Source organism: Amaranthus tricolor, chromosome 11 (genome assembly GCF_026212465.1).
Source record: "Amaranthus tricolor cultivar Red isolate AtriRed21 chromosome 11, ASM2621246v1, whole genome shotgun sequence".
NCBI classification, from domain to species: domain Eukaryota; kingdom Viridiplantae; phylum Streptophyta; class Magnoliopsida; order Caryophyllales; family Amaranthaceae; genus Amaranthus; species Amaranthus tricolor.
The window spans coordinates 24,929,623-24,942,744 of record NC_080057.1 but is presented as its reverse complement, the minus strand read 5'-3'; the positions used below and the strand labels follow the sequence as shown (position 1 = coordinate 24,942,744).

Sequence of the window (13,122 nt, the reverse complement as noted above, 5' to 3'; positions counted from 1 at the left end):
GTTAAAACTTATACTATTTTGTTCTTTTTTTTAATAAATTATCTTATACATTTCAAATTTTCTTATTAACATAACCTTCCATGTTTATAGGAATTATTGGGCTATTTTTTTCTCATGCTTTTTATTTGATTTCTCACCCCTCTTAGCACATGGGCTTGACATAATCGGAGACACGAAATCCATTTCGCTGGAATTACATAAGCCTTGGTAGTATTAACTATTAAGGGTAAACCCTTACTAATACAGTAATACTAGATTCAAATGTGCTACAATCAATACCCCATTTGAATTATTATTATTATTATTATTATTATTATTATTATTATTATTGTTATATTCTCACAAGAAGTTGGTGAAAAATCGCGCAATAAGTTGAGCGCCCACACTCTTTTGAATAATTATAATAATTATTTAATTTATTATTATTATTATTATTATTATTATTTTAAAATATAAGTATATAGATATATTTTTTTTTCCTTTCCATTAAAAATATTATTTGCAGAGAAATTTAGTGTTTTTGAGTGTCATTTAAATTATTTACAAAGAGAAATTAAATGTGTTTGAGTGTTTTGACCTTTCTAGTAAAAATATAATTATTTATGTCATGTAATAAAATAAAATACCTCAATGAACCATTTTGACACTTTCAGATGGCAAATCTTTTGTTAAGAAATGCTTTTAGTTAATTGTGTGATATTTAGTACAATAAATATAACTAAATATCATACAATTAAACAACTTGATTATTCCATGTGACAAATATCATATAATTAAACAATTTGATTATTTCATGTGACAAATTTTTATAAGAATGTCACATTAAATTTTCCAATGCTTTTAATTAATTGTATGATAGAAAGTTAGAGACTGCATAATGTATCTATTAAATTTAGAGTAATTATCAACAGTATCCTAAGTTTATGCACTTTATCAATTATATCCCTGAGTTTTTTCGATTGTCAATGGTACTCTTGTGTTATTGAGCGTCTTACAACCGTAATATTTTCTAATTTTTTCCGTCTAAAATTATCCAAAACCGTTAAATTTTTTACTTTTTCTTTTATTTTTTTACGTTTTAAATTGAAAAATAAAAGAAAAAGAAATAAGTAAACGGTTTTGGACAACTCTGGACGAAAAAAATTAGAAAAGATTACGGTTGTAAGACGCTTAATAACACGAGGGTACCATTGATAATCGAAAAAATTTGAATTTACCATTGATAATGTGAAAAACTTAAGGGTACCATTAATTTCCCCTAAATTTATAGGAAGTCTAAGAAAAATAAAATTAAGTATAAAATATATCTCTTAAATTTATAGAAAGTCTAAGAAAGAGAAAATAAGCAACTGAATATATCTATTAAATTTATTTATATAAAGTCTAAGAGAGAGAAAAACAAGTATGGAATGTATTGTTTTAAATCTTTATTTAAATTATTAAATTTACATTCATGTAAAATCTAAAAGAGAGGTAAAATATATTCTTGCAAAATCTTTTTAGATTCGTCTTGATACATAATTTTTTATTACTATATCATTTTTATAATTTTTTACAATGCCTGTTGAGAGTTGTTGAAGTTCAAAATTTACGGTAATAAAAATGAAATAAAAGATTGTGGCTTAAGTCTTTATTTAAATTATTAAATGTAATTATTGTTATAATTCTTTTTAAACTATAATTTGATAGAATTTTTGTCTTAAATCATGGTAGAAATTTTCCCATTTAGAAACAAAAAACTTAAAACATTAGCTTGATTTTGTATTGTTATTTTGTTAGTGTATTGGCCATTTGATTTAAAGAAGAATTAAGTTTGGGTTTGCCTAGGCATGACATGGGCATTTGATTAAAATTAATCTATTGATATGAAATTGTAATAAAATATAATACAAATGAATAATAGTTGAATTGGTTCAGTAATATAAATATTGTCCATTTTATATTATTATCCTAAATTTACCACTTTATAATATATGCATAAATCTTGTGGCAATTTTAGTTGCGTAGAAGAGTATTAAAATATACGACAATAAAGAGAATCGTGACAGAGATTTGATTTTCATCGCTCATCACTTACAAAAATAAGATTATTTTCTTTTTTTATTTTCAGTGATTCCTCTAACTAAACTAAAATAAAAAAACTAAGGTATAGTGAAATACTATATAAGGAATTCCACATGGTAACCGTGAGTTTTTGTTTTTTCCATAAATGTTTTTTTTTGAAATCCGCATATTGACCTTAAGTTTTCAACTTTTCTGTGTGACAGACAAATTGTTAAATTTTTGGTTAAATTGAGTATATATTTCGACTTGATTTTAAAATATATTATCAATTAAGATGCCGACGATGTTTGTTATTTGAAAAAATGTCGTTACGTTGGATAAAAGTAACATAAAGTTAACAAAAAAAACTACTCTTTTGTCTACCACGTGAAAAAGTTGAAAACTCGAGTTTACCACGTGGACTAAAAAAAATTATTTTTCTACCATATAGAAAAGTCAAAAATTCAAAGTTACCGCATGAATTTCCTACTATTTATAATAATTTGGGGTACAACTACTCTTGTGAGATACTGTCTCTCAAAGAGATGATTTCAAAACTAAAAGCTCACATTTTTATTTTCTCTTTTATTTGTATTAATTGTTAGTAGAACCTTCTCTTACAATCAATAATTTGGTAGCTGCTACAAGTATTTGCAAAAATATAAAAGGAAAAAGAGAAAAAGCGTGCTGGATTGGTATCATATAAGTCCGACAGTATTCCAAAAAGAAGGTCCATAATGTGGCCTAAAGTTGGTATTCGTTTTGTTTGTTTGTTTGCTGTGAGCCTGTGACTTGTGTAGTAAGTCTGGCAATGATAAATCCCTTTCACCACCTACATGTAAACTTTTAACCCACTCTTGTCGAAATGTTTTTCATAATATTTTTAATTTTGTCTAACCTTAAAAAAGCATTGATTTTTCTTAATTCAATCAAATTCGATGCTTGATTAACGTGAATTTCTAAATAAATGTCAAATCGTACAAAATATGTGATTATATTTAAGTTGTTTTGTGCGACTGCACGTCTGCACCTAGATACGATTATACGATTTATACGACTCTACCTAAGTATATGTGTAGTCGCACAAAATATGCGAATGTACCTAAGTAGAGTTGCACGTTTTGTGTAGGCCTTGACCCTTGGTTAGGTACAATGACATTAGATATACCTCCCGCCTTCGGACATCTAAGAAGTAGGTACTTGAAGATATAACCTTTAATTAATCACTAAATTTAAGAAAATTTCCGAAATGTAGCATAAAATTAGTTATCACTACACAATCGATGTTGAATTACCTTTCATATTGCTTTAATATACAAATAAGAGTAGTTGAGATTAAGCATATATAGTCTATTTAAGAGAGATAATTCTAAAGGTAAAAAAGTCAAAAGGAGTAATGACACAATGAAAAGGTGGCGACACGAGTCTCAAGTTCTACCTCACTATTTTCGAATTATAACATATTACTTTTCGTCAATTTTTAAATCAATTTGAGTTAGTATTCTAAAAAATGTTTTGAATAACATTACAATTTTTCAAGTCAAATTATTTAAAATCTCGATTTTAAATTTTTTTTTAAAAAAAAATCAAACCAAACACCCCTAAGAGTTCAAAAGTCGATGACCCTACAAATATGCAAAGCGACTAAGTGAGATCAACTAGACCTTTTATTAGTTGTATGTCGTAAGTTGTAAGTACAAACAAATATATCGTTTCGACTTATAAGTCCGAAAATTTCATAAGTCTTTTAAATTTTTAGCCTTACATGACACAAACGCACTCAATATCTTCAAAAATACAGAACAAGGAGCACCACCACCCATGAAACTGTCAAGCTACCAAGGATCAGATACCGACCTGGAATTGGTAATCAAGCACCCAAAACGAATCTATTAACGAAGTTTTGAACGATTCATCACCTCGACATGAAACAATTATACAACATTTAGCAAGGATAATGAGCTGCAGTTTCTCAAGCAACAATTACCAAAAGGTGCGGAGAAATCTCCTGCGATGGAGAATTGACAAGCCACATACTTCATGCTGATGATGTATTATGATTCTGATCCAGGTAGAGTTGCAAGTGCGGATCTGTGTGATTTGGAAGACCTGTACGAGCTCCAAATGCTCGGCAACAACCAGCGGCCTAAGGTGATACCACCCAATCAAGATCATTAGCTTAAAATTTTCTTCTAAACAAAGGATTTTATGTCAATACCTAAACGAAGTTCCCTGTATGGGCTGATGAAAGTGTCACTCACCACTCGAGCAGCAAATGGCAACATTTTCTCTGGTGGCATACCCGTACACAGAGCTAGAAAACAGAGACGAGGATGGTTAATGCGATGATTATAATAGTGGCATCTCTCCAATCAGACGAAGAATTATATCAATGAAATCATAGATCCTTCCCGCTAATAAATAATAGGAACAAAAACTAAAATACATAAGCCAAGAGCATGTTCCTTTTGAAAACGATAGCAAGCTTCTCAAATATGAAAGCGATCACCACATACCATAAAGAACAGCTCCTATGAAGGCGTCACCAGCACCGGTTGTATCAACTAGCTCCAAGTGGGGTATCCTCTCAGCAATTCCCACAAGCAATCTTCCGCTAAGAGTTCCAATTCCAGGGGCTTCTAGCTTCAAAATTGGCTAGCAAGAGAAGAAAAATGCATCTAAACAGAATAAGATAACCGTACCATAAACATAAGTGCATGACATATAAATGTTCTGTCGGTCCTAGAGTAGCCCTCTAGTGAGAAGGGCAATAACATGGCAAGTAAACAATAATTATAGGTGCTCCGCGCTCTTGTACTCAAACTCATTCTTACATTAGACCAGTGCCATGTGATTCACTAATCTCCTTGCAAATAGAAATAGAAAAAAAAAACAATTTATGATCGATTTTGGACTATTTGGGCCATTTTGAGCGAATTACGAATTCAAAAGGCGAATTAGCTGGCGAGTTATGTTACACAAAACAAAACCTTAAAAGATAAAATTCAAGGACGATAATTACATGACAATCATCACATGAACTGTTTATTTACTCTTATCACTCAATAGTTCATATAACAACCTAATACTTACTTAAAATACATACAATTGATCAATAAAGTTAGGAATACATGAAAAAAGCATAAATACACATATGACCAGAAGTTCAGAACTAACCGATGAAACACAAGTTGGATTGGCTGCATATTTGTCTTTCCTCTGGTTTAATGAAGCTAAACATTGGTCCACATTCATCTCTTCTAACTGAGTATCATCTTCTGAAAGATAATAAGATAAGTTTATCCATGACACTGTATGCATATTCAATTGATAATGCACATTTCAAAGTCAATGTGCAAAGATCAAGCATATTTATAGACAGATAAAATCAAAAAAACGAAACACATAATGGACACATTATGAATCTTTGTAGCATTTACTCACTGTCATGACTTCTCAGCAGCATTATGCACCCCTCTTCACCAAGAGTAACAATCACAAATTTCAACTTTGGCAATCTCATTAACATAGAAACAAGTGCACTTGGCATAGATGGTGCCTTTGTCCAGGCCTATCATAGCAAGAGATAAAAAAGTATGTTACCCTGGGAACTAGTCTTAACATTATACGTCATCTCATTTGCTCTGTTTCAGGGAGTCGCCGTTAAACAGGAGTAATCTCTTGGGAAATAAGTAGAGAAGTTGCTGCCATAAGAAAGGCAGTGTTCACCTGAGGAAATTTTGCTGAACAAACAGCATAGTTCGCCATATTCAAAAGTTTGTCAAACCCTTCCTCTCCCATTTCTGCATCAACCAGAATTGGTATATTTCTACAACATGCCTGCAATAGAAAAATACTGTAGGTCCGTCAAAACCAATTTACTATTATGACCCACAGGCAGGGTTAGATCCAGAATCTAAAAACACTGTTAGCACCAAAACACATTGAAAATCCAAAAATACCGGTCTCAACTTTACCCTTACAATGATAATGATGTTATTTTCAGTCTTAAATATGTGTGCCATTGTACGATGAAGCAACTAGAAAAACAGAGCAAGTATTTAACAATAATATTAACAATATTAAACAATAGGATCAAATATGATTAACATTAATAAATCCCAATAACGATAATGATTAATGACCCTTTAGAAAACTGTTCAAATAACCCTTGATTCTGAAGGCAAAGAAACCAGAAGCCATTAATATGAACAGCTTTATCTGAGGAGGCATGGGGCATCTAGCAACTTAAGCAGTCAAGTAGCTTATTAAGGTCAATAAGAAACAAAAAAGTCTTTTTCTTCACTTGGGTTTTTCCACTTCAATATTAAAATAGCAAAAGATAATAGGTGATTAGCAACCTGAAAACAAAATTAAGCAGCAATATCATATTCCTCAGAGTTCACAAGAAATTTAAATAGCCAAGGGATCTAAATTCAAAACTACAACCTGAACAGACAGAAAACTAAAACAAGTAAGACATGAAAAGGAAAAACCAATATTTTTCTAATCAACCAAGCACACTCCAACACAAAAATAGAAACTAAGTGAAAAAAAGAACTCAGAGAGGATGCAAAAGAATTACCTCTTCTGCAATAACTAAAGCCGTTTTCAGTGAGAGTCCATCAAAATAGACAAGCCTTGCCCCATCTAAAGCAGATGATAAACTTGTGCTTGAAAAGTCTGCAGGCATCATGGGAGGATATCCTGGATAGTAAATAGCAGTTCGGGTTTTCCTGGCACATGTGAAAAAGCTCACACTTAACACATGTACAACGGTGAGAAAAAGTCTGAAGCAAGGGTAACAAATTTTCACAAATACGTATAGATACAGTTTCCAAATATCAAAATGAGAATGAAAAGGGTGGAAGAATTTTAGATTTATATCAAATAATCATACAAAAGAGAACAAGAAGCAGCAGAAATATAGAAAGTAGAAACACAATCAAAACGTGAATTATGTATAGAGGAAAAATGGGAGAATGGAAGACAGAAACTAATAGTTATGATTATGAGTGCGCGGGACATGAAGCAGGTAAACTACGATTCCTATATGACTAATTTTATGTGTGAAAAATTAAGCACGAGTCTCACATTTGGCTGTCAACAATGACATAACTGTACATTGAACGACCTTCCTTAGAAACCTGCATATGTAAGTAAATATTTCTTAAATTAAGACTCTTTGACATAGAGGAGTAAGCTTAATCTGTAAAAAAACAAGGTGAACGGATAGTAGACTGTATGGTGGTTTAAGTGTTAGACGGTATAGTCCACTCCTCAAACATGCCTAACACTATATAGATGCAACTTTATTAACAAGTTTATATCCTGTTCAAGATAAAAATAGTGGCCTAACGCTAGAAAAGGAGTTATGAACACATCTTTAGAAGCCTAAATTAAAATTTTATTTTAACACACTTACAACCGAAGCAGGCAGGATAAAACTAGCAAGTAAAAAAGAAACTTATTAAAATTTCCATGTAACATAGCAAGTAATCACCACTACAAAAGAAGTATCCACACCATCAGCTTCAAGCTCTTCTAGCATGCCTCTTCCTTCAGCATCTTCAGCAACCTGAGAACTAGTAATTAAGGTGAGTGAGCCAACAAGTGTCTAGAATTCAGATTCTTCATTCTTAATGAAAAAATCTTGAAAGAAAGACATTTAAGATAAAGAACTAAGGGACCTAGACCTTGGCAATTATTCTTGGTCTTAAACCCAAACGAGCAGCACAAGTCAACGCATTACTAACATTACCACCCCCTTGTACCTACAAAAACCATCAATCAAAAAAAATTCATAAAGTTCCACAGCATAAAAACACAAAAATGCATTGCCTCAAAGTCACAAGTTAACAGGGTTAGTGATGTCGAAAGTACTCAGCCTTAACCATGGATCAAAAACATCATATGCAACTTCCTATACATAAGAAGTGCAGATGATCAATAAGCATTTACTATAGTACATTATAGTCCAAACTAAAGAAATCTTTTAGGCTCCTTTAGGATTGGACATAACATAAGGTTCGCGGATAAGCATTTAAAACTCACTTGCGTTCAATGTTAAACGCTCTTTAAAATAAACATAGTATCTAAACATCAAGGGTTAAATTAATGGCTAAACCTAATAAGAGAATCTTTATTCCCCTCTTTAGGTCCTCATTTCTCTCCAAATACAATCGTCTAGTGCAGTAGTGCTACAAAATTTATGCAATGAAAAATTCTGGAAAACAAAAGGCAATTTTCAAGCAACATTGTGCTTTAAGAGAAGAGATTCATGGCATCATATATGCATGCATGTAGAGAAAGGAAATCCACACACCAAAGTTGAACAATAATTTGGTGTACATGGGGTGACTTCCATGCAGTTACATTATCATCGGAGTAAAGAGTTATTCAATCTTTATAGCAAAAACATGCACAGACCATGGGTAGTTGAGCATTATTCATAGAACTTTATTTTAACTCATAACAACAAAGTTACAAGAAAACATAAGATCAAAAAAGTCATTCAAGCTCATACACTATAATTAAAGTACCTTGGAGGAAGTGCCTTTGATCTTCTCATCAGGCTTAGGAAAGCCATCCACCAAAACCAGATAGTCCATAGATGCACCCCCACAACCCACCTGCAATGAGCCACAACATTAAATACTGGTATGTGGTAAGTTCACATCCTTCTCTTCTCCCTCATCACACATGAAATAAAGGAGTGTTCTACTTGGGCTGTAAAGAAATACCAGTAACCTTCCTTTAGTCATTTGGTGGCTTGTGTATAGGCATCAGGAATATATTGGCTATGTATGAGGTTTAGCTTAAAGAGCCAAGTCAGCCAATTATGCATATGAGGTAGTTTTGAAGCTTTGGGGGTTCATAAGTAAAAAGTTGAGTCGGCTAAAAGCTAACTCGGCTTTTAATGAATCAAAGTAGCGTTTTGGGCTTAAGTACAAGCCGACTTGGCTTTTAGGGTGGCCTTCTCAAAGCCGACTTGGCTTTTAAGTGTGAAACTGGTTTTTTTTTTTGCGTTGCTCTGCTTTCCTTCTTAACCCATGTACGTGTGTTTGGGGTATAAGCTATAAATACTTCAAAAAAAAATAAATTTGAATACTATTCTACATTCACATACCATTCTTCTCAATTGTAATTCTCACCTCTAGCCCTAACTCTCTCACACTCTATAATACTCTATTATTATACCTCCATTAAAGTTCATTATAGAACTTGACATTTAATCAATTCATCAACAAACTATATAGGAAGGACCGTAGCCCACATTGAATGAACTCCGATAAATCTTTTGAGGTTGTAGATTTGTGTTTCCTTGCATTAGATTTCTTAATTTCTGTGATTTTGTGATTAACCCATCAATTGGGACGTTCCCAATGATCTGGGATTGCAGGATTGATTATTTTCATCCAAACTATACATTCATTGCATCAACCATTTTTGCAGCTGCAATTATCCAAAACTACATTCATGAAATTTACTGCAATTCTAGTGAAAATCGATTGGATAGACTTCGTATATTACAACATTAAGTATCATGTAAAACAACAAAATTGTCAACATCAACTAAATTAAATAAATAAATGTAAAACACTTGAAAAATTAGGCATAAAAGAATAAAAAGTAGAATTATTGAAGCTAAACATCTTCTAATGGTAAAATTGAAACTTGCTAGAACAATTAAAAAAAATAACAGAAAGAAAAGGGTCTCACAATTATATGATCATCAGGAAGTGGAGGATGTGATTGATTAATAGACATCATGATCCTGCAAAATTCTCAAGATTTCAGAAAAAAGATTTACACATTTTGAACAATGAAAAAGGGGAGAACAAAAGGTAAAACCTGGTTGTTGTCGAAGAACCTGGAACGAATGGAGAGAATTTGAAAGGAAAAAAAGCAGAAGAAGGAGATTGGACAGAGAAAGATTTGTGATGGTGGGTAGCTATGGAGGTGGTTATGGTCATGGTCATCGATGGCGACGCCATTTTTGCCAAGCTTAAAAGAGAAGACGGGACAGGTGACTGGTGACTGGTGATGGTAACAATAGTTTACTTATTTATTTAACTTCTACTAGTAAATTTTTTCTACCGATGAGATAAAATAGAGAGGGTAAATTAAGTTTTATTAGTTAAAATCGAAAATTTGAATAAAATAAGATTATTTAACAATTTTAATTTCAAAAATAAGCTTCGTGAAAATTTAATTTCTAAAATAAGCGTTCGTACATTCAAATTTAGGCTTGGTGTAAATCGCTGTTACTAACCGCGAAAGACAAAATAAAAATAAAAAAATTAAAAGCCATAAGTCGTTGTTAGTAACAGCGACTTATGGCTGTTATATTTTTTTTTTACGAATTAAACTAGCTGTTGCTAATTAGAAAAATAACCGTTACGAACTTGAAAATAGCCGTTGTAATAATGTTCTATAAATAACTCCATCATTTCCCTACTTCATTATATCCAATCTACATCATTCTTATTCTATTGAATCAATTTTAAAAGTTAACATAAGGTAGTATGTTAGTCTTACTCTCAATTTAAAAATGTTAATATTATTTTTGAAAGTTTACTTACGTTACTATATTATATGTGTTCCGTAGATGTCAAAGGAGCATTGTATTGAAGAGCTTTGTAATTGTGGTTATGAAGTTGAGATTAATACAGATTGGAGCGACTTCGATCCAGGGTACCAAATGGATGAGAAATAGACAAATAGATGATATGGCACATAGGAAAGAAGAGACTGAAAGGATTATGAGAAAGTTTAAGAAGCAATCTTAGTTAACGACGATAGTTTAACTTAATGAATGAACTATGTAATTTAATATGGATTCGTTGAACATGAATGAAATTGTGTTGAATTTTCGATAGCATTTTCTCGGTGTTACGGGTGATAATTCTAGTGGCGTGTGAAGTGTACTTATTTCCCCCAATTAGCCATGCGTTTGCATTCTCGCGTCTTTTAACAAAGTAATCATTAACACAATAGAAGGTGAACTCCACAAGAGTAGTTATGGGCAATAAACGTACACCCTTCATCACGTTATTGAACACTTCGGCTAAGTTGGTATTAGTACCTCCATCATGACATATTGACCATTTACACATATCACCAACTTGATCAATCCAAAAAAGAGTCTCTCGATTAGCAACACCAATGGCCTTCAATCCCTCGATGACCTTATGTGGTTGTCTTTGCTCTGCAGTCTGTCCAAACATCTTCTTCAACTTCACATTATCTATTTAACGGTTGAAGTTACTTAACAAATGCAGCAAGCAAAACCTATGATGGGCGTTCGCAGTTTGCCATTCTGGCTCCTCCATGGTTGCTAGAATACCCGCATGTCTATCGGAAATAACACATAACCTTGGACTATGCATCACATGCTTACGAACACACGCCATAAACCAAGACCAGGCGGCTATGCATTCTTTCTCGACCAAAGCAAAGGCAAGCGGGAAGATTCCCTTGTTCCCTTCTTGGGCAATCGCAGTCAACAACGTATGACGATATTTACCATACAAATGTGTTCCGTCAATGGCAATAAGGGGTTTGCAATACTTGAATCCCTCAATACTAGGTTGGAAAGCTCAGAACACGCGTTGGAAAGTTCTAATACTAGGACGGACGTACACACCAAAATCATTATCTTCCTTAAAGAACCACTCAATTACAGTCTCGGGGTTTGAAACTTGCAGTGCCTTCAAGAAGCGTGGAATAAGAGGATAAGAATCTTCCCATGTACCATAGATGGAGAGAAGGGCGTGTTGTTTAGCACACCATGCCCGCTTATAGGTCACCTCGACACCAAATTGGTCTTTCACCATTTGACGCACAACATAGACCTTAATTGATGGGTCTTGAGCAACACAATTTCTAATAAGATTGTTAATCACGGAAGATGTCAAATGAATGTGCCCAGCTGACACATTTTCAGTACTTAATACACAACCCCCATGCTTTCCTTTATACGTAACAATCTCCCATGATGGTGAATAGGAGCTCTTCCTAGCCCTAAGCCTCCAACCACACCCTCTCTTACACTTAAAGGTGAGCACGGTTTGATTTGAAGTCTCAGTTCGGTACTCAACGTTCCTACGAATATGATACAATCTAACAGCGTCCAACAAGACATCCTTGTTATCAAACATCATACCCTTTTGAAACTCTCCTTCATCGGTGTAGGTTGTATCACAATCCCAAGATCTTCAAGAGTTGTCCTCAACGTGTTCATCTAGAGGGGGAACCAGTGCATAGGGTGTAGGATTAATGATTGTTGGAATGTTGCCTAAACTCATGTCATTAGCTAGAGCCTCCTCGTCAACACCCACATCGTCCTCAGAAGGAGCTTCTACGAATTCATTACTCTCGCTATTAACATCACCCCATGGCTCATTTGTATCTTCTAAGTTAAAAGTATCATCATTTGTGACTTGAAATTGAAGTTGATTGGGTTCATTAGAAGGATAAGAGGAAGATGGCATAAAAGGATTTTGGGTTTCTTGGGTATGGAAGGACGTATGAGAAGGAGTTACATTCAGGATTGCATTTGTTTCCACAATATTGATATCTTCATTCCCTAGGGGTACCTCTTCTACATATAACTCTAAAGAAGGAGTAGGGGTAGACCTTGAATACTCCCACATTGCATCTATAGCCTCCTCATCCTCAACCGGAAAAGCTAACAAATCTCCACTCATATTATACTTAAAACTTAAATTAACATCACTTCTTGTAGTGTCAATGCCAATCTTAGAGCATATAAAATGTTTAAATTCATTCAAATCCATGTATGAGTTGCATGCAAACAGTTTACGTCTTCCCCCAACATACTTAACATTCTTACTAGTTGATCGAATTGAACCATTCCAAAAGCATACAACAGTCACACGAAATAAATTCATTTCTACAACAATACATACAAAATCAACATCACGATCAGGTTCATAAATATATGACCACTATACATTTTAAATTCAACAACAAATTCACGAACAAACTTTTAATTATGAAGATCAAGGTAAATAACAACTACATTCGACGTATTCGTAGAATTTAAGTGTAAAT

General features: G+C 33.2%; 1 protein-coding gene across 6 annotated transcripts; it reads right to left on the bottom strand.

Annotated features, from left to right (window-relative positions):
• Positions 1–2,818: 2,818 nt before the first annotated feature.
• Positions 2,819–10,086, bottom strand: LOC130827710 (uncharacterized). 6 transcript variants are annotated; one of them, XR_009047234.1, is made up of 14 exons: positions 9,898–10,086; positions 9,766–9,820; positions 8,586–8,675; positions 7,740–7,817; positions 7,547–7,621; positions 7,138–7,190; positions 6,629–6,779; positions 5,773–5,883; positions 5,488–5,614; positions 5,221–5,321; positions 4,560–4,698; positions 4,262–4,357; positions 4,031–4,189; positions 3,127–3,900 (listed from the first exon to the last, which is right to left on the bottom strand). XR_009047234.1 is itself a non-coding variant. In XM_057693534.1 (13 exons), the coding sequence occupies exons 1-13, from the start codon at positions 10,038–10,040 to the stop codon at positions 4,098–4,100; spliced, it is 1,308 nt and encodes a 435-aa protein (XP_057549517.1). In that variant the 5' UTR covers positions 10,041–10,086; the 3' UTR covers positions 2,819–4,097. The 6 variants fall into 6 exon arrangements, 4 of the variants coding, with proteins under 4 accessions (XP_057549517.1, XP_057549516.1, XP_057549520.1 ...); XR_009047235.1 differs by having other exon boundaries at positions 3,135–3,900; positions 4,305–4,357; XM_057693534.1 differs by having other exon boundaries at positions 2,819–4,189; positions 5,221–5,318.
• Positions 10,087–13,122: the final 3,036 nt, after the last annotated feature.

What these genes read in the sequence shown, in the direction of transcription:
- LOC130827710 (XM_057693533.1), bottom strand. Translation starts at nt 10,040, where the DNA reads ATGGCGTCGCCATCGATGACCATGACCATAACCACCTCCATAGCTACC. An exon ending in CTTTAGTTATTGCAGAAGAG is followed by an intron (nt 5,884 to 6,628) that starts GTAATTCTTTTG and finishes TTTCTATTGCAG; the next exon opens with GCATGTTGTAGAAATATACC. An exon ending in ATACAGGGAACTTCGTTTAG is followed by an intron (nt 4,190 to 4,261) that starts GTATTGACATAA and finishes GTATCACCTTAG; the next exon opens with GCCGCTGGTTGTTGCCGAGC.